At 33.9% G+C, this 21,839-nt stretch overlaps 1 protein-coding gene across 18 annotated transcripts in view; it reads left to right on the forward strand.

Annotated features, from left to right (window-relative positions):
* PICALM (phosphatidylinositol binding clathrin assembly protein) overlaps positions 1-21,839 on the forward strand; it is a 73,520-nt gene that overhangs the window by 19,602 nt on the left and 32,079 nt on the right. For 8 of the 18 annotated variants that reach the window (XM_015558843.1, XM_015558837.1, XM_015558842.1 and 5 more), the window contains 8 exons: positions 521-632; positions 1,815-1,921; positions 3,813-3,854; positions 8,596-8,681; positions 10,957-11,080; positions 11,350-11,486; positions 13,433-13,536; positions 19,174-19,320. In XM_015558843.1, the coding sequence (XP_015414329.1) occupies positions 521-632; positions 1,815-1,921; positions 3,813-3,854; positions 8,596-8,681; positions 10,957-11,080; positions 11,350-11,486; positions 13,433-13,536; positions 19,174-19,320 (859 nt within the window). The remainder of the gene's footprint in view (positions 1-520; positions 633-1,814; positions 1,922-3,812; positions 3,855-8,595; positions 8,682-10,956; positions 11,081-11,349; positions 11,487-13,432; positions 13,537-19,173; positions 19,321-21,839) is intronic. The other 10 variants (XM_015558845.1, XM_015558846.1, XM_015558854.1 and 7 more) reach the window with 2 other exon arrangements.

A 21,839-nucleotide genomic window follows, 5' to 3' on the forward strand; every position in this document is an offset into this window, starting at 1 on the left:
GACTGCGAGCGGGCACAGCCTGGGCTGAGGGACCCTCCCACTCCCCCCCCCCACATCCCCCCAGTGCACAAAGTTTTGTCCACCGGGCCTCCAGTTTAATAAATAAATACCTTTTGCTGTAAAAATATTCAGTAAGTCCTTCATGACTCAAAGTGAACATCCATCTAGAAAAGGGCTTTATTTTGCGAGTAGAAGTATTTAATGTTGAAATGAACTTATACTAAAAGACTTCTGAGATATAGCCCATGAATTTCAAGAGTTAAGGGTACTTTTGTTCTCAACTATTTATTTCAAAATTAAATTTAATGTAGGATGTTTGTTTGCTTGTGGCTTTTACAAACATCTAAACTCTTTGATTAAGATTTTTGCACTCTTTGGCTGTAACTCTAATTGCAAGAAATAAATGTCTTTTTCTTTAATACATCTAAATATATGAATTCACTGTATTTTAATTTGAAGGAAGTCATTGTTATTTAAAACATAAGATTAGCTAATTTTTCTTTTCTAATTTTCCCCCCAGGTTAATAGTAATGAACTTACAAATGGAGTAATAAATGCTGCCTTCATGCTCTTGTTCAAAGATGCCATTAGACTGTTTGCAGCATACAATGAAGGAATTATTAACCTATTGGGTAAATATTGCTGTAGCTTAATGACATTTTATTTCTTATCTTGTGCCATATGGGTAACTAATATTGTCTGAGTTGTTACTTAAGGTTAAATAAATATTTATTGAGATATATTCATTTGTTGTAACAATTTATTTGGGCAGAAATTTTATACCTCTTACATATGCTAAGTTATTAAATATACTTTTACAACTAGAATGTTTAGCTAAATGAACTTTATATTTTTTAGATATATCTGTGTTTTCCTCTATCAGTTTTATAATTTGTAGAAATACAAAAATTCCTTAAAATTAACTTGGAATTTTCTGTCCAGGAAAAATCTTATTTCTTCATAATTTACTCCATAATTAACTTTAACTATAAAAATTGATATTTTTTCTAAACTTAATTTTAAAATGGATAATTATTTTAAATGCATTAAACATTTTTTTTTAAAGGATGAGGTGTTTTGAGGCATTTTAAGACTATATGGTGCTTTATTGTGTATTTGGTATATGGTTGATCCTTGAACAGCACAGATATTTTTTTCAACAAATATAGTAAATATATTTTTCTTATTATTTTCTCTCTTTTTTTGTTCTTTTGTTTTGTTAATCCTTACATGAGGATAGTTTTTTCCATTGAGAGTCGAAGTGGGAGGAGCGGGGGGGTGGGGGGAGAGGAGGAGAGAGAGGGAAACATCCATGTGAAGCTGGTTGCCTCACAATCAGCTATTTGCCTTTGACTGGAATTAGAACCTGAGACCGACCTTTCAGTGCCCGGGATGATGCTGTTACCACTGACCAACATCGTTTAGGGCTCTTATGATTTTTTTTTCTCTAGCTTACTTTTTTATAACACTATAGTATAGAACATATGTAACATACAAAATATATGTTAATTGACTGTTATTCTTAAGGCTTCCCAATCTATTATTGGGTAATATTTTGGGAAGTCAAAATTTATATGCAGATTTTCAATTGCAAGGGAATTGGTGCTCCTAACCCCCCCTGCATTGTTCAGGAGTTAACTGTATATGGAATGCAGTTATTTTGCCTAGAAACACTCTGTTTTTCCCAGTGGGATTTGCATTTGGCTTTCAAAGAGTGCCAAAGTACAAATATCATATATCAAATGTGTCCACATTTCTTTTTGAGTGTTATAATTTTATGTGAGTAAAAGTATTTTTATATCTTCTTTTGGCAGAAAAATATTTTGATATGAAAAAGAACCAGTGCAAAGAAGGTCTTGACATCTATAAGAAGTTCCTGACCAGGATGACAAGAATCTCAGAGTTTCTCAAAGTTGCAGAGGTAAACTGTCTTTAAGTGACTGTATTTCTTAATCTGCTTTTTTGTCTATAACTGTATATTTAATTCAATACTGAACATTGACAGGTAATTTAAAATTTATTTATAAATTAGGTAGGTGGCACACAGTAGTGTCAGCGATTTTTATAGTTGGAATTAGTCCTGTATTTTAGAAGATTTATTGTTTTAAATATGGTAAAGACTATTCAATGATAGTGCTAAAGTCTCTTCAGTGAGACTTGCAACTGGAGCCACATTGTTCAAAATGTTTTGTTCCCCCGCAGAAGTGAATTTATTGTTTTTCAGTGATTATAAAAACCATGAGTATGGGTAGTAGAATAATCTAATATTGCAAATCTAGTTAAGAAATAATTTTCTGAAATTGTCACAGAAAAGTTGTGGTAATGCTTACAGGCAGTATCTTGCTTGTACAGAGTCAGGTCTTAAAGTGCTTTTGTTTGTTTTTCTTTACCCTCTCTCTACCTATCACCACCAGAGATGTCTTACTAGGATAATTCTGGAAGATGGCTAGGCTGTAGTTATATCAAAGTAGTTAAACTGGAACTAGCAAGTTGGTGATTTTAGCTCTATTTACCATAGTGATTTTATTCTGTAGCAGATGAATACAACAGGATGGTGAGACCTTTGAAAAAAAATGTGCTTTGTGGTGTTAATCAGCTATTTTATAAAGTCTACTGCAGTTTATTTTGAATTTGAAGTATCTTTCAGAGAAATTAATGTTTCCCCCCCCCATTTTTGTAGGGCCAGTCACATTAAAAGCAGAAGATAAAAGTTTGTGCTATGATTCCAGTAAATTCTTTAAATACATTTTAATTTGTTAACTTTCCCTTTTGGCCTGTTATATCCTTTGCATTTGATAGTTATAATTATTGACTTAAGTTTTAAATCCTTGTTTACTTCCAGATCTGCTGGTCTTACTTTGAGATGGAATAGACTATCTGTTCCATATTATCTGAGAAATAAGAAAATTCTCCTGCCCTAAAATACTTTTTCATGATGCTGTCTTTGGGATTGTAATTTCATTATGAGATCTTAGTTCTTGGAGTAAAAAGGCACAAGTAACATTTTTAAATGTGTTTGAAAGGGACATATTTATTAGTTATTGATTAGCTATTAAGATCTCAGTTTGAATTATTTTATCAACTTTTCTACTGATGTCATTCTGGGGTGGCCCTTGAGAAGAGAGAATGATTAGAAAATGAAACATAAACCCAGGGAGGGGAAGAGTTTTTTAATTTGGGTACTAGAATAATAAATAGGAATCGTTTTTATCTTCTTTTGCTGGAAGTTGTCTAGCGCTTGAACATCATGACAGCCTGTTTGGGATTGCTTTGTGAAAATAATTATATCCTGGTTAAATACCAGTTTGCATTTGTATAAAACTGGCCTACTTGAGCGAACATAGATTTACAAAATTGTTCTCTATGGTGATTGCCTGGGAAAGCATATTTTACTGAGGAAGACAAAGTTATTGTCATCAGGTTTTTTTTTTTAACTCCTTTCATGCCGCAGGAAACTTCTTTGTAGTCAGCCTTCATTCTTGCCATGGGTTTTTATCATATAGCATCATGAAGTGATGGGTTTTTCAGATTATGACAAGATACAGGTGCTTAGAAGATACAGAGATGGTAATTTAATAGTCTTACTGAATTTCCAAAAACTCTGGTTTTCCTCTTGTTACAACTTTAGAGCCATCAAATAACATCTAAGTCCCTGGAAATACTGAATGATATATTTGGAGATTAAATATTTTTCTGAAGTCTTATCTAAAATAGTGTTCACAGAACTAGTCATAAATGTCATTTTCTAGTTATTTATATAACATCTTTATTATAATTTTATCTATTAAATACAATGTTGCTTCTTCTTACAGCAAGTTGGAATTGACAGAGGTGATATACCAGACCTTTCACAGGTAAGTATATTTTTATATCAATTCACTGCCTGCTATGTATTGTTAGGTAGGTGTGAAAGGCACCAAGTGAATAATATTCAGCTCATGCTAACAAGGAAATCAGTGTGATTTTTCTTGACAGATTTTAATGTATTGATGATAATTGTTCTAGCATGATCATATAGGGTGTTCTATTCACTTCTTATATTGGTGGAGCTAGCCACTGCTATATCATTCTTTTAGTTTATTCTTTTTAATCTCTCTTTCCTGTCATCATCAAAAGGAAGAATTGAACTTAGAGAATGGTATTTTTAAAGCAAAATGTGCACTATTGATAGAGAATTTCCCCCCCAATTTGTTTCCTCTGATAGAATACAAGACAAACCCCCAGTTTGTTTGAGTTTTCAAAGGATATTTCCTTTGCCCCACTTGAAGATAGATAATTATTTTATACAGGATTTATGTTTCCTGTTTTAAACCTTATGCTTTGGCTATTTGACTCAGGTAGGAGTATTAAATAGAGATAAACCTCAAAACATGATTTGGAAGAAGAGAGCAGGCTTTGATAATCTGTTTGAGTCCCAGCTGTGCCACTAGCTCACCTGTGATTTGGGGAAGTTACTCTCTCTGCTTCAGTTTCATCATCTCTAAAATGGAGATATTGTAATACCCACTTCATAAGGTTGTTGGGGCGATTAAATGAGTTAACCTAAACGCAGCATTAAGGACTCATTGTTAGCTATTACATTGATTTTATCATCATAAAAAAAAATATTTTAGGGCCTGGCCAGTGTGGTTCAGTGGTTGAGCATTGACCTATGAACCAGGAGGTAACCAGGATGTTTGATTCCTGGTCAGGGCATATGCCCAGGGTTCAGGCTCTATCCCCAGTAGAGGTAGTGTGCAGGAGGCAACTGATCTATGATTCTCTCTCATCATTGATGTTTCTCTCTCTCCCTCACCATTCCTCCCTCTGAAATCAATAAATATATATATATTTTTAATTACAGGAAAGAAACTTTAAACCTGCTTTTATCTTTTTTCCGACTTTTACTGTTTTTGTTTATTTGTTTTTACTGAATATTAGGAATGGAAGTACCTGGCATAAACTGTCCTTGTAACATTTGTATCACCTCTCTCCTTAAGAGACTCTTTTACCTCATTTTAAATTGCTCTGGGACATCTTTTAAATAAAGGTCTTTTTGTATTTCTCTGTACTGAACTTGTTCTGTTTCATCCCTTTGATTTCCAGGCCAAGAGTACATAATAGATCTAGTTTGGGTTATCTATAATAATAAAAGCATAATATGCTAATTAGACCAGACGTCCTTCCTTCCAGACAAAGCTGTGGCAGAGGCCCCTGGCTGTAGCCATGGTATCCGCGGGTGGGGCCCAGGGCCAAAGCCCTTGCACAAATTTTGTGCATTGGGCCTCTAGTATGTAAATAAAACACTCTGCGTTTGAGATAAATTGACCTTATTAAGATTGAGTACATTGTTCCTAAGATGTGAGGAAAATCATTGCTAGAACAATCTATATCTATATGTATATATAAAAGGCTAATATGCTAAGTGTCCTTCCACCCATCTGACTGGTCACTATGCTGTGCACTGATCACCAGAGGGCAGACGCTCAATGCAGGAGCTGCTGTGACGCACACTGGCCATTTACAGAGAAATGGCAGTGTGGACCTGGCGCCGACAAAGCAACACTCAGCTTCCCCCAAGTGGGACACAGGCCCCGCCACCACCCTGGAGCAACACCCCACCAAATCACAGCTGACTCTACCGAGACCCCATGGCCAGCCCAGAAAAGGTGGCTGTGGATGCTGGGTAATGACGTAATGTAGCAACACCCGGCTTCCTCTCCCTAGCAACTAGCCTCCTTGCAGTTTCTTCAGCTCAGGAATATGACTTGTTTTACAGCCAGGTGGAAACATTTCACACTAACCAAATGTCTGTGAAGCTTTTTCCCGTGCTTCATCTCAGTTGATCCTCACAGAAGTCCTGGAGTTGGTAGATAGACTCGATGGAATCCTATTTTTCTTTCATTATCTGTAAAATGGAGACTTAGAAACTTAACCCGACTGAAAAAAAGTAAGACAGTACATATAAAGCTCTCTCTGGCACCTATCGCATGCGTGTGTTTCCATCTGTCATTGTCGATCGCGAATTTGGTTGACACTTCTATTATAGAGAAAGGGCGAATAGTAATATTAAAATATTTCTTCTAATTAATTTCCTTTCAATGTGCATGAATTTGTGCACTGGGCCACTAGTATGTGTATAAACTGATTTGGCAGTTTCAGATTCCCTGTTACGCCATTTGTCAAGTCACTTTCACCTATCTTTTGTTATAAAAATATAAGACCCAGGCCAGACTGTCATATTTCTGTACTTTATCCATGGCATTGAAATTGGGTAGGATTCACCAGCTTCCTGATCCTCCGTCCTTCCCTCTTAATTGATGATTTCTGAATGATTCAGAAATTTTTCAAAAGTGAACTAAAACAAAGCTATTTGTACTTCAGGGAAGATAATGGTGGTTATTATACACAGGAATGGAAATTTGAGATTACTTTAAAAAAATAGCAAGATGTATGTAGAAGGGATTTTGGAAATAGTTTGTTGTTATTTATCTTAACCTGGTAGTTTAATATTTGTAAGCCTCAGCTTAAACCTTTCAGGAAAATGTTAACTGTAGTTTAAATGACCACAATTTTAGTTTAGGATTCTGTAGCATAGTAATTTCTTTCTAGGCTTTCAGGTCAGACATGCTTTAGACTCTATGTTGGCTCCCACTATGTATTAGATATATGTTCTTGGATAAGTAACTTAATTTTCACTATCTCAGGTCCTTTGTTTGTAAAGGGTATACTAGTAGTGTCTTCCTCATAGCAGTGAATTTATACAAAGTAGCTAGCACAGTGCCTGTTGTGTTATAGGATTTTTTAAAATTTTAACTACTGTCATCAACATTCTCATCATCTCTGATAAGAACTCTTGGGATAATGCTTTGCCTGCTGATTTTGCAACGGTTTTGTTGGGGGTGGGTGAGTTGCACATGTGTTCTCAATTCAACATAAATGTCAATGTTACAATACAACATTTTTGGTTTTAGTTGATTTTCTACTGTATCTGCTTTGTGCTAAGGTCTTTATATGTATAGCAAATAAAGGATGAAGGAAATTGTTCAAGTTATAATTGTTAGAGAAATTAGCTAGTTTTGCCTCTTACAGCTATTGTTAGATCCCTGTAATTCAGAAACTTTATCTCAGTATTTGGGGTAATTAAATGCCACTGATGCATTTGCTTCACTTAGTAATAGTTTTTTCTCAGATCATTGAAAAGTTGCCCTTTTGAAAGTGATTAACTCTTTATATTAAGTTGAGATTTGCCATAGAGCCTGAGAGTTTAAAAGCTAGTCTTTTTTAAAAAAAAAAAAATTGAGGTAAATATCTATATCAGTGAGGTTTGATAACTATAAACATTTGATAAAAATAAATTCTATCACCTCAATTCTTGTGTGCCTTTCCAGTCACTCTCTGCAAACCACTGTTTAGATTTCTAATAATGTAATTTTATCAGATCTTGAATTTAATATAAGTGGAATCATGCAAGTATTTATTCCTGTGTCTGGCTTCTTTTGTTCATCATTGTGTTTTGAGATCTGTCCATGTCATTGAAAGTACCATTAAATTATTCTTTATTGCTGCATATTTGCCACAATTTTGTTTATGCATTTTCCAAATGATGGACTTTTGGATTATTTACAGTTTTTTACTATTTATAAATAAAGCTACTTAAATCGTTCTTGAACAAGTCTTTTCTTGAGGAGAAACACTTTTGTATCTATTTTGGGTGAATAATTAGGAATGGAATTGGGTAATTAAGGTGGATGTATATTTTGACTTCATAAAAAACATCCAGATCATTTTTCACGGTGGATGTACTACCAACATTATATGGGAGATGCACCAACATTTGATATTGCTAGTCCATTTAACTTCAGGCATTCTAGTTGGTAAGAAGTTGTATTTCATTGTGATTTTAATTTTTATTTCTTTAATGTTAGTCTTCAGTTTCATTTATCAATAATTATTCAAAAATTAATCAGAAAATACTTATTAAGCACCAGGAACATGCTCAACAGTATGTTTAGCTTTTAGGAGTATGGTTCTCTTTTAATAAGTTAAATATTTTAAAAATTTAAGGGTCCTCTTAAATGTTTACATAATCTTAGTTTTCATATTTTTATTATGTTTATTAATACCCCTTACTAGGTCATTCTTATCTATAATAATAAAAGTATAATATGCTAATTAGACCGGATGTCCTTCCAGATGACTGGGTCTACAAGGGAAGCCTGGGTCCCGGGTGCCAGAGGGAAGCCGGTGTCAGCAGCCGGGGGAAGGAAGGCCTACTCTTGTACAATTTTTGTGCATCGGGCCTCTAGTCTATAATAATAAAAGCGCAATATGCTAATTGGACCAGACAGCCGAACAACCGTCTGGACAACCTTCCCGACTGAAGCCGGGGATGCGAGGGCCAAGGCAAGCCGCTGCAGCCGTGAGAGCCGATCCCCTGGCATGAATTTTGTGCATTGGGCCTCTAGTATAACAATAAAAATAGTGTCATTCTTAGGTAGCTAAAATTCCATTGTTAATTAGTTCATTATTTTTGTTTCCCTCCTGTCAGATGATACTTGATTTACTTTGATCAATGGCCTGATTATCATGAAAGTCTTATTTCTATAATTTCAGGCCCCCAGTAGTCTTCTTGATGCTTTGGAACAACATTTAGCTTCCTTGGAAGGAAAGAAAATCAAAGATTCTACAGCTGCAAGCAGGTACATTATTCTTCAGAGGGCAAAGATCAGGAGTGATGTTTCTGAGAGAGTCGATGAATCCAGCTCAAATTCTAAGTTATTTAATGTCTCTGTATCTTGATTTAATAACTTATAAAATTGATTTAACAGTAGTATCAGCTTCATAGGATTGCTGTGAAGGGTTAAAATGGATTAATACATGTAAATTCTTAGAATAGTTCCTGATCTTCAATAAATGGTAGCATCTGTTAAGGTGATGACAGTGACTACTTGGTGTAGAATTGTGTTCATAGTGTGAAGAGTTCTCTTAAAGATGTTAACACATTGATTCGTATGATGTTTTATAATTTTAAATTGCCTTTTTTACAGATTTGATTAAACCTCACAATAGCCCTGTGAACTATGCTAGTAGTAACTCTGGGCCTCAAACCTAGGATGTCTGACATCAGATTTTATCATCTTTCTCTAATGTCAGTTCACAAGGTTAATTATTGACATACTATATTTTAATCAGTCTGTTAGGCTGATTTCCAAGACAAAGACCAATTAACTTAGAAAATTGAAAGTAACACAGACCATCTTACATCAGTCTTTAACATGATTTCTGTGTTGGGTAGTGATTGAAGTAATGTTCATGTATTCTTAGAAAGATTTCTTTTTAACAATACGAAAAAATTTTGTATGAAATTCAATGAGAACCTTCTTTTTAGACATTTTTTTATTGTTGTTTCAGAATTTGGTGTTTTTAGCAACAAAATTTAAGTAATTTGTAAAGGAAAATATTGTTACTAAATTTTAATAATTTTTAATTCTAAATATGCTCTCTGAATTTTCTAGTAGGCTTTTAGACGTATAGGCCCAAATTATAAGGCCCAGAGATTTGAGAAAGTAATGAAAAATAAAGCCAAGGAGACTGTAAATTTGTTGGGTTTCTTGCCTTGTCTGGGTGGCTTAGTTGGTTGGAGAGTACACCAAAAAAGATTGTGGGTTTGATCCCTGGTCAGGACGTGTATGAGAGACAACCAATTGATGTTTCTCTCTTACATTGATGTTTCTCTCTCTCTAATAAAATCAATAAAAACATATCTTCAGGTGAGGATTAAAAAAAATTGTTGAGTTTCTTGCATTTCTGTGACAAGTATATTACTCGCTCCTTTATTAAATTAGTTTTACATAAAATTTAAATATTCTTGCCACTTTTGCTTTCGAAATTAATGATGCTTGATTTGGGATAAAATGAAAATGAATAAAGGTCATTAGAGAAGAGTAGTTCTTCAGGTTAGCATTCTTTGCCACATGGGTTTATTTTATCAAGAATTAACATTTGGGAATTTAATGTTGGGGTTTATGGTATTGGTAAGGTGTTGATATAAGGGAAAGGAAGCAGCTTACTGAGAATCTGCTAGTGAGAGATGATGCATTGTGCATGACTAATATGCTTGAAAAGGAAATTCTAATTTAAAAGTGTAGCAGATAAAGTAGGTGCCAGATGGACCAGTGACTGGAATGAAATTGACCTTCCTTTGCGGTATCCTGTGGTCCTCTGGGAACTACATCTTTGGGTAGTATAAAGGAAACATACCTAGACACATTATCACTAGTATTCATGTTTTACTGTTCCTGTGGTAGCACTGCAAAAACCCAGGCTATAAATTATTGGAGTTATTTCCTGTGAGAAACTCAGTATTTTTTATTCATCTGGGTTTTCTCAAGAGTATGTGAGCTCTTTCCTAATTGTATAGGTTCCCTTCCTTTGGGCTTGGAATACTATATTTTCATCAGTCTGCAATGTCTCACAGTTATTGAGAACCCTGTCCAAAATCCAACTCTTACTTTAAAAAGAGTGAATATGTGGCCCTAGCCAGTGTGGTCAGTGGTTAGAGCACCATGTCATGCACCAAAGGATTGCAGGTTCTATTCCCAATCAATGGCTTGTGCTTGGGTTGCAGGTTCCATCCCTGGCCGTGGTCGGGGCATGTGTGCCTGTCTCTCTCACATTGTTTCTCTATCTCTTTCCCCTACCCTCCCTCTCACTCTCTTTAAAAATCAGTGGAAAAAATATCCTCTGGTGAGGATTAACAACAATAACAATGACAAAAAGTGTGAATGTGTGTGTAAATCATCTAACTGCTAATATTTCTCTAGGTTACTGGGTAGAATATTTCATATGAAGTACTGGTTTTGACTTCAGACGTTCATAATTATAGTTCCTCTTGGTTGCCAGATCATTTTATAACCGGGTTGTAATGTGAAATGTTGGGCAGAAGGCCAAATTACCTTTGTCCAATTATTATAGGGCGACGACACTTTCCAACGCAGTCTCTTCCCTGGCAAGTACTGGCTTGTCTCTTACCAAAGTGGATGAAAGGGAAAAGCAGGCAGCATTAGAGGAAGAACAGGCTCGTTTAAAAGCTTTAAAGGTAGGTGTGTGCATTCTTGTTATTTGGAAAAACAAATACAGGTGTTCATAAAATAATTAGGATCTGTATAGAAACTAACAGTATTTAACATATAGTTGTCCATAAGAGGTAAAACTCGGTACTTAGTCTAATTTTTCATCCTGAAATTGGATGACTTAATAAACAGAATACCTTTCTGCTATCAGAATAAAATTAGAAAATACTTTTGTTTGAGGACATACAAACAAATCTGCTTCTGGATTCCTTATGGTCGTTACCTTTCTCAACAGGAACAGCGCCTAAAAGAACTTGCAAAGAAACCTCATACCTCTTTAACAACTGCAGCCTCTCCTGTGTCCACCTCAGCAGGGGGTATAACGACTGTACCAGTCATTGACCTGTTTTCTACCCCTAGTTCTTCTAACAGGTAAGTGGAGAGGGTAAAGATTTCTATTGAATACTTAGGTTTAAAGACTGCTAATAGAAATTATGCAGAGCTTTTCAGGTTTAATTTATCATTTGTAATCATAAATTCATACAAAGGAGGTGCTGATAAGTGGTAGTATAGGTATAATAACTAAATATAAGTGATAAGAGTTTGTATTTTGCCTATTTAGGAAATGCAAGATAGCTAAATTATAAATTTATAGTAATTGGAATAGAGTAGATTGTCTCTTGGCAAACATGTCATTGTTTACAAACACATTTATGAGGTGTCTAATGGTTCAAGACCCCTTATAACTCTTGGAGATGTGTGTGTAAGAGAGAAAGAGAGAGATGTATTTCAAAATATCCTTTCATTGGGTATTAAATGTCTTTTCCTTATCCATTCCTTGGTGTTAAACTCAGTAATCTGGAGCATAGTAATAGTTTAGTTGCCTATTGAAGCCTACCAGATCAACATGAATAATCTTGTTACTTAATTTAAGCTACTTAATATTTCCAGGCAACTTAGAATAACTGGCTTTTTCAAATCTGTTCTGTCTTTTACTTCATAGTGGTTTAAAATAGAAGAGTGAAAGTCAGATTGTGGTTTGAATCCTGGCTCTGTTATTTCTTAATCTTTTTTTTTAAAAACCTCAGTTTCCAAATAAGATAATGCATGGTTTGGTATAGGTCAGTTTCTCAATATTAAGTAAGCATCAGAATCACCTGGAGGATTAGTTAAACCACAGATTTCTTAGTCTCACCCTGAGTTTCTGATTTATTGGTGTCGGGTGAGGACCAAGAATTTTCATTTTCAACAGGTTCCCAGATTTACACATGTTTAGCTCCCTAAAGTCTCAGCTGTTTGGTGAATTTAGTTATGTGTTTTTCTTTCAGCTATATTTTTTGTTTTGTTTTTGTATGCCATTTTCCTTAATTCCTAATAAAATGACATCGATCCCATTAAGTGTTCAATTTTCCACTTGGGGACTTAAAAAGAAGTCTGTTTTAGGGGAAATGAATGGAAAAGAATGTTGAATGTTTGAGGATGAAAAATATTTTTTTCATCTAATTTGACTATGTTTTATTTCACTTAATTTACTCAGAAGTTTTCACCTTTTTTATAGTAATTGAGGGCAAATCTTACAGCCTATTACAGAATGCTTATTGTATATTCTAAATATATTTGTACTTTTAACTTACCAATGATAAAACTATTTTTTATATCCAAAAGACATTTCTTTAAAACAGTTTTAAGTGTAAGTTAAAAGTGATCTAAGCTGTGGTACACTTAATGCTTCAGTTCATGGAAATTCTAGGATTGTTTTTTGAGTTGTTATTCCTTAATTACATAAAAGTCTTGTGTTAAAAAATATATAAGCATTCCTCTCTGGAGTTGTGTAATGGATGGCTCTGTTATAAGTTTATAGCATAGATGCATGTATAATTTTTCCCTGAATTATTGACATGTTTGGAGTATGAAGCAGTAGAGGTGAGGTTAATAGATATTTTACTTTGTGTAGGCTTTTTGATACTGCAAATGCAATTGAAATTCTTTAAAGATTAAAAGGAAAAAAAACTTTAAAAAAAATTAAAATTGCCATGATGTTTCATATTTTGAATCATGTCATTTAGGTTCATTTCAATAAGGAAATCAGTTATTTTACTGGGGAAGTTATTGATCTTTTCCTGAAGGATTAATTACTTGAATCCTATGCAAACTGAAGATATGGGTACTTGAATATTTTTCTAGGCCTTCTTAGAAATATGCTGTTGTGTGAGGGATGTGCCATTGTTATCTTACTGAAATTGTTCCTCCTTTTGAGATTTACATTATTGAGGCTTTCCCTCAGTTTTCTTTGTAATGTTCTTTCTTACTTGGGAAAAGGAAGTGACTAAGGTGGCAAAATGTACCTAATAAATCATCTTTTCAAAATATCTTCCTAGCTCATCGAAGCTACCAAATGATTTGCTTGATTTGCAGCAGCCAACTTTTCACCCACCTGGACTTTCTATGTCAGCTTCTTCTCAGGTAGCAAGTACATGGGGAGGTAAGCATTAATGAAGTCTACTTAATATATTGTACAGGCATCTTCCCTCCCTTTCCCTATTCTGTGGTATTTTAGTTATTTGCATAGTTTAGATTATACTTGACACATGAGAACTTAAAAAAATAAGAAAATGGCAATGAAGTCAGTTTGCCCTTTGCAGACATGTTTTTTAATTATAAATGTAATTTTAGAATTCATGTTCAATTAAATTATGAAATGAGGTTTAATGAAGATGAAGAGAAAGGACCAAGTGTATGTTTAAGTATAAAATTACTCTTTCATTGTTGACTTTATACTCCATAATCAGAAAATGTGTAATAGTCATTTTACTTTTGGTATAGAAAAAAATTTACTTGAAGGGGGAAAAAACTCATCTTGTGCAAGTATATGATAAAGTTCAAATAAAACTCAGATGGTGTTATCAGGCAATGAATGAACTATGTTCTGACCAGGAATGTCATGACAAACTTTATATACTACTTGTATTTAAAATATTGATTTAATTCAGACCTATATGATTTTGGTATTCAAAGATTTTCCTCCTAGTACCAACAGGAATGTTTTGCTAACTTGTAGTAGTTCTTTGATGACTATATCATGACCATGACTGGGGCATCTGTAAAGGAGTGAGCCTAGTCCATGTCAGATTTTAAGCAGTTTTGCTTAGACATTTAGTATACTTTCAAATCATTTCCTTTGGTAGGTTTTGATCCTTCTCTTTGTTAGTATATGTGTAAGTATTATTTTGCAAATACTCAAAAAATATTTGGGAGGGAAAGGAGATATTCTGAGAAAGGGCACTGTCTAGGGCAGCGGTCGCCAACCTTTTAGACCTCAAGGACCACATTAGTGGTCCGTGGACCACCAGCTGGCGACTGCTGGTCTAGGGAACTATGGAGAATGGCAAACTTACTTTAAAATTTATGTGTGGCTCATATGTAAACTCTGAATTGATTGGCTCTCTCATATCAAAGATAAAGAACGTAGTGAGTTTTTATGACATGAATTAGACTTTTTTCATCTTTATTTTAATAATTTGAGTTTTAAGAACTTTTATGTTTTGTGTTTTTTATAATTATTTCTTAAGGTTCCCTTTTGTATAATAGAACATAATCTATATAAAGGTAGATGTTTTCAAATATTTTTTTCAGTGCTATACCCCTAATATCTGATTTATAATAGGTGCTTTATAAATATTTGTTGAATGGCATTTTCTTTATTTCTAGACTGGGTTATTTCTGGTTCAAAATATTGGTCAGAGAACAACAGGAGTAGTGAAACACTAAAACATTAAATTTTTAGACTCTTTTTGTGGGCCATAACTTAATTAAAAAATAGTGGTTTCTGAAGGCAAGTTTAAGTTAGCTAAATCTTGAGATCTAGGAGTAGTAGTTTCTAAAAATTATAAGCTAGTTTAAAGTCAGTAAATATTTTAGATTTAGCTAAATGAACTGTAGACAGCTAATTCAGATTAAGAAAGGAATTTCTTAAGATTCTAATTAGTTCTAGTTTTAGGATTTTTAATCTGCCAAAACTTACGTGCTTATATTTTGCTCATTATAAATTGCTTTAGAAAAGGGTAGCAGAAATAGCATGGCTGTTTAAGCAATTTCAGCTTGCTTCCTGTTAAAAAAGAAAAAAAGAGAAGTTTTTCTAAATTAAGGCTGAGAAGTTGTCTTTCTCAATAGGTGAAAAATTTTACAGAAGGCTAATGAAAATTAATATAACATTTCAAAAAAACTTAATTCGGAAATTATTTTGTCTGGACGCCATATACAATTAATTCTAACAATGACAAGTTAAAGTTTTGCTTGAAATTATTTTGAGCTCATATGTGAAGGCAAATAAACTGTTGCTGTAGGAAAATAATTTTAACTAATTTCAGCCTGTAAGAATTATTCCACATCCTGTTATAGGAAACTAGAGGCCTGGTGCACAAATTTATGCACCAGTGGGGTCCCTCAGCCTGGCCTGTGGGATCAGGCTGAAACCGGCTCTCTGACATCCCGCAGGTCAGGATGAGGGACCCCATCAGTGTGCGATCAGAACCAGGTGAGATGCAAGAGGTTGGCCAGCCAGGGAGGGACTTTAGGAGGGCTCCAGGGTGTGACCAGCCATACCTCAGTCCTGATCAGCCAGACCCCAGCAGCAAGCTAATCTACCAGTCGGAGCGTCTGCCCCCAGTGGTCAGTGCACATCATAGGGACTGGTCAACTGTTTGACTGTCTGTCCCCTGGTAGTCAGTGCAGGTCATACATAGCAAGTGGTTGAGCGGCCTTAGCATATCATTAGCATATTGCGCTTTGATTGGTTGAACGGACGACCAGACACTTAGCATATTAGGCTTTTATTATATAGGATATCCAATACATTTAATTATGTTTTTTTCTGTTTTTGTTTATTTTGCCCTATGCACTATTTCCATCATAATTTTCTCCATATTTTAACATTAGGATTGCTGTGTACAAGTGAGACTGTTAAAAATGTTAAAAAATATATAAATTAAGTACAGTGGGAGCAAGTACAGAAGCAGAAAAGCTAATTATTACATATGAGGAAAAGATGGTGATCTTTACTATGAACTCAATTTAAGAAGACTTAAATCTTGTCTTGACTTTCATATAAAGATATTTGGCTTCTGAGTTGGTGATAATTTCAGAGTTTTTACTTATGCATATTGGTAGTTTAATAAGAGTATTTTAAACAAAAATTTTGAATGCTTCCTGACTTAGAATATTGTTCATCTCCATGCCATTCAGATTATGGTTTTTTACTTTATTATTAAAACTAAAGTTAGACTGAGATAAATTAATAAGTAAGTCATATATAAAAAGCTTTCATCGTGATGATAAATCTTTAAAAGATTTTTGAAATTAACCATTGAACATTTGAAATATGTAACATTTTGCATTGTTTTGCTTTTATAGCATGTGACAAAACAAAGATAGTTATTTTTGATTCTAAAATCTCATTTTATGCTTCTCTTTTCATTTGCTAAAAATGGATGTTAATAGATTTGGTATTTAATTTAGTTCTTACTCTTACCATAAACACCACAGACATGATGTATATTCCCAATTACAGATAAGTTAGTGATACATAGTTAAAGGGAAGTAAGGGTTCTATGCTTATGTGAAAGGCATTTAAGATTCCACTGAAAAGAGAGAGAACACAAGCTTTCCTGTTTCTCTCATTGCGTTATTAATGAGCCTTTGATTTTTAAAGAAATGTTCTGGAGTCTAAACAAGCACTTGGTATTGAATACTAATATCTGAGAAGATTTACGTTTTCATCACTAAGAAAACTTAAATTACAACAGAAAAAATATACAATATTATCAACTCAGTACACTTTGTATGTTTTAAGCAAGATTTCTAAATTTACTTCAGGCAAAATTACCACTCTGAAGTTTAATTTGCTTTAAGTCCCAACTAGCATGAAACAACATGTTATGAAAAAAATTAAATTTTCTGTGTATAAAGAGTATTTAGAATCTCAAGACTATAATATGACTGGACAGGTTCTATTTTAATCTTTTTGGGGGGGGATTATTTTTCTATGACTCTAGTATAACAAAACTAAACTTCCAAATAAATAATGATTAAAAATAATGGAAAATTCATTTTTAAAATGTTTAAGAACTTAGAGTAAAGTTGCCAGTCTAGTGAATAAAATTTAAGTTGGAAATTAGCTGGAACACGATTCTTTGTTTTGTTTTAATGAATGTTTTTATTATTTGTATTATAGTGTCTTTCCATTCATTAACATCATATAGAGTACCTGTCGTGTTTTGTAAAGTAGATAAGAACTGGTTTTTCTAATTGTCTGATTGACCTAAACACAGATGCACTTACACATATCTGCATATTCTTCTTGAGGATGTTTTGTATAATAGAAAATGTTGATATTATGTGCTTAGGCAAAACACTATCAATCAGTAGAATAGCAGATAACTAATAGTGACCTTTCCTGAACATGTTTTTTCTCATAAACCGGTAGATCTGTTCTAAAATTGTGTGTTCTTTTTTTGAATGACTTCTCTCATGGCTTTTTTTGCATAGAAATCTAGAGAGGTTCTTTGTTGCTTATTGTCCATCAAAGTATAATGTACTATAAAAAGTGCATGTTTAAAAATAGCACAGTCAACTGAACCAATCAACTCTAAATTTAAATGGGCTTCTTATAAGGAGTTAGAGAAGTCATCATTACATTTTTATTTTAGTACAAAAAAATACAACATATGTATTTTCTACCTTTTATTTCTGAATTATTTTTTCTGAATCTTTTCCCTCATTATTCCATATATCCTTTCTCTGCTACTGTAGATGCTATTGATGATGCCATTCCAAACTTAATATGGGAAATATGTTAACATGATTCATCTGAGTTTGAATAGTACACCAGTGAATTTTGATACCTTTGTAAGGACTTGACTTTTGGTTGTGAATTGATGTTCCATATTAATGCATAATTCCTGGAAAGGTCCTTAAATGATACAAAAATTTAAAACTTTTTTTAAAGATTTATGACATTTAAGCCAATGACTTCAATATTTTCTTTATATATTTCATTTGTAAACAGGGGTTTGTGGAGCACTTGCCTTGAATTTATTGACTTAAAGGAAAGTATGCATATATCATAGTGAGTGAGCAGGTCGTAGGCCATTGCTGACTTCTTGTTCCATCATACAGCCTTAGAGTAAAATACAGTGCTTGATACTCTTTAGGTACCACGGTCTTTTTCATTGAGGGTCACAAACTAGAATAGACGACAGGTTGTTGTCTTCTCATTTTTTTATTGTGTTGAAATAGAAAAAGTTATGATACTATATTGTTGCTATTCTTTGTTTTTTTCCTCACTCTGTTTACTTAAGGTAGGATAAATGGCTTTCTATCATTAGAATGATGATTATTTTGAGTAAGATATAGGTATAGTAAATACCTGATTCTAAAACAACTTTACATATAGAATTTGATAATAGTATATATATACATATACTAATATTCTAGTAGGGAGCATTACCTTTGTTATTTCTTTAATAACAAATAACAATACCTTTCTTTATTTTTAAAGCCAAATCTTAAAAACTCTTAGCTTGACCTTCAGAGCTGTTCACAGTCTACTAAATGGCCAGTCTTTAGCCTCTGTTTCTAATTTTCTTAAAATCCTTTTCCCCATCATTGGCTCTTTTCTTCATCTTTATTTTCTTATTTCCTACCTCTGAACTTAGACAAGAGTTATTAATTTTTTGAGTAAACATAGCTTTGCCACCAGTCAATACACGTCCCACCTAGAGTGGGGAACATGATGTAAGATGGATGGCCATTTTACAGAAGCATTTTGTTTATTATTCCTTTTTAACTACCTGATGGTGGCTTCCTAATGCTGGAAAGCAGATCTATTCTTAATTTGCTACTATTAATGGACACATAAATGTTTTGGGTTTTTTTTTTCCTGAGGATTCAATTTAAAATATGTTAAAATGCAGTTCTTCCTTGGTGATTAGGTGTTTTTGCATGTAAGGTTAATAAGCAGTAATATAGCCACTACTTTTCACTTTGCATCTTTTGACTAATTACGATACTAATTAATTTACTTCCTTTCTTCGTTTTGTTGTAATGCACTTGGACTACACAGATCCTTTCTCTGCTACTGTAGATGCTGTTGATGATGCCATTCCAAACTTAAATCCTTTCATCACAAGTAGTGGTGATGTTTACCTTCCCATTCCTGCAGATGTACCCACTTTTACTACTAGGACACCTACTCATGAAATGTTTGTTGGTAAAGTACCATTTAACCTTTCTTTCCAGTTAATGTTTATACTGCCTTTTTTTTTTAACCTATCCATTAAGTATTTTTTAAAGCATTGCAATAATTACTTTGAATTTTAATATCAAATTTGAAAATAACAATAGCTATAATGGAGTGAGGTTTTTAAATTGATACTAGTATTCTTAATTTTATTTAATGCAAGTTTTTAGGAAGGAAAAGTTCCTTTAAAGTTAGACTTTTTAAAGTGTTTTGTTCTCTCTTACGTTGCAATACTCAAGCTGTCTAGCCTCACACGCTGCATCCTATCTATTAGTATTAGTTTAGAGAGTTGGTTATTTGGAGAGCTGTTTGAAGAGTAATATCTCTTAAGCTTACATACATGTTCATGTGTGCTTAGATTTTTCCTCTGTACTTGTGAGATAGGCTTGTTATATTAGGAGCTGTCTTAGTCTTCCTCCCCTTCCCCCCTTTTTGAACTGTGAATAGTACAATTTTAAATTGTCGAAAATCTATGCATGCCTTTAAGTGTCTCATTTTATTGTTAGCCTTGAGATAAATGAAAAGCAGAGACTGTAAAGCAATTGACTGAGTGACCTTTAATTGCAGTATGAAAATCCATTAAAAGTCAAAATTTCACACCAAAATTGTACAAGAAGAGTAAGTTTTTAAGTATATACAAAACCAAAATGTTTTTGAATCCTGCTAAAAAGACGCTAATTCTGCCTTAAAAGATGGTGAAACTTCTTTTATACAGTTCAACAAAATAGCTTAAGGTGACACCAATTTAAATTTTTGATTAAAACAACATGTGGAAAGTCATCGATGTACCTACACTCTGAATATTTTGTTAGATATATCTGAAAGAGAGGGAGAAAGGAAGGTGACTAGAAAGCAATAGTTGGGGAATTGAGAATGTTCCAATGTAGGTGCTCTGGTTATATATAGTCAGATAACTCCAACCTATAATTATTGATTGCAATAATTCCTTTGTGTCATTGTAATGCATTAAAAATTATGTAAAAAGTGGTTAAAACTAAATTTCACATTTTGTTATTCTTCAGAAAATTTGTCAAATGGAGTACCTTATTTGCTTGATAATAGGGGTTACTAGAATTATCTTTGGAGTATTTTTATTTTATTTTTTTCTTACAAGTTTATATTTTCTCTGTTTACTATGTATGAACAAGTATATGTTAAGTAAATATGGTTGTTTGTGTCTTTTTAGTCAGTTTTCTTAATTTGAGATATAAAACAAATATGTCTTTGCTTTGGGGCCATGTGCTATTTTCATATTTTAGGTTAGAACAGTGCATGGGCTTCAGACTGTAACATCTGCTTGCACCAAAGAGGAACAGAATGGAGGGAAGTAGCCTTAAGTTAAAGATCCTGACTATTTCACATTTAAACAGAAGCAGAATAAAAAAATAAATAAAAGCCATTGTTAAAGTGTTACTTAGTTATTATTTTGGCTCTTCAAGGAAAGTCTGTAACAAGTTTAAGGCCTGTGGATTGACATAAGAGGAAGACTAGAAAGCAAAGCAGATTAATAAGGTGATGACCATATAGTCCAAGATTAGTAGGTACATCCTATCCTATATAATAAAAGGCTATTATGAAATCGACCAAATGGCGGAATAGCTGGTTGCACTGACCACCAGGGGGCAGATGCTCAACATAGGAGCTGCCCCCTGGTGGTCAGTGCCAGAAGCCAGGCTCATGGCTGGCGAGCACAGCGGCGGTGGCGAGAGCCTCTTTCACCTGTGCTGCAGCATTAAGGATGTCCAACTGCCGGCTTAGGCCTGCTCCCCACATGGAGTGGGCCTAGGCTGTCGGGCAGAGGGACCCCTTGCCCCCAAGTGCATGAATTTCGTGCACCGGGCCTCTAGTTTAAAAATAACAATCATAAAATTGGTGAATTCAGAGTTTTCAAAGACCTCAAGAGAATATTTGGCCTAGCTCTCAACTCTCATACTGGTAAGGGAATGTTATTACCATTTTATGGATGGATCGCCTGAGTGCCAGAAAAGTTAAATGCACCAAGATAACTTACTGTATTTGCCGGTGTATAAGACGACTGGGCGTATAAGACGACCCCCTAACATTTCCACTCAAAATACAGAGTTTGTTATATACTCGCCGTATAAGGCTACCCCCTCTTCCGCACACCTTCCACACACCAAATAAAAGGTAAAACAATATCAGATTTGATTTTAACATTTTAATTTATATTCAAATGCTTATGACATGCAGGAAAACTGTCACAAGGCTGTATGTAATCAAACATATACATAAAACAGTGCAAGTTTATTACCGGTAAACATACCGGTCATTCACTAAAGAAAACACACTGTATAGACTGGTACCGTAGATGCTTCTCAGGAACACAGGCAAGCAGCCCACAACCTAGAGGGACTGTCAATGATAGAAGAAAGATAACAAATAGAGGGAGAGAGCAAGTGCCGGGCAAGTCCCTAGCAAGTTTGCTGGCGTGACAGTTTCACCTTAAAAGCCTTCAAACTCCTCTTCAT

The sequence above is a fragment of the Myotis davidii genome, unplaced genomic scaffold, assembly GCF_000327345.1.
Source record: "Myotis davidii unplaced genomic scaffold, ASM32734v1 scaffold430, whole genome shotgun sequence".
Classification (NCBI taxonomy): domain Eukaryota; kingdom Metazoa; phylum Chordata; class Mammalia; order Chiroptera; family Vespertilionidae; genus Myotis; species Myotis davidii.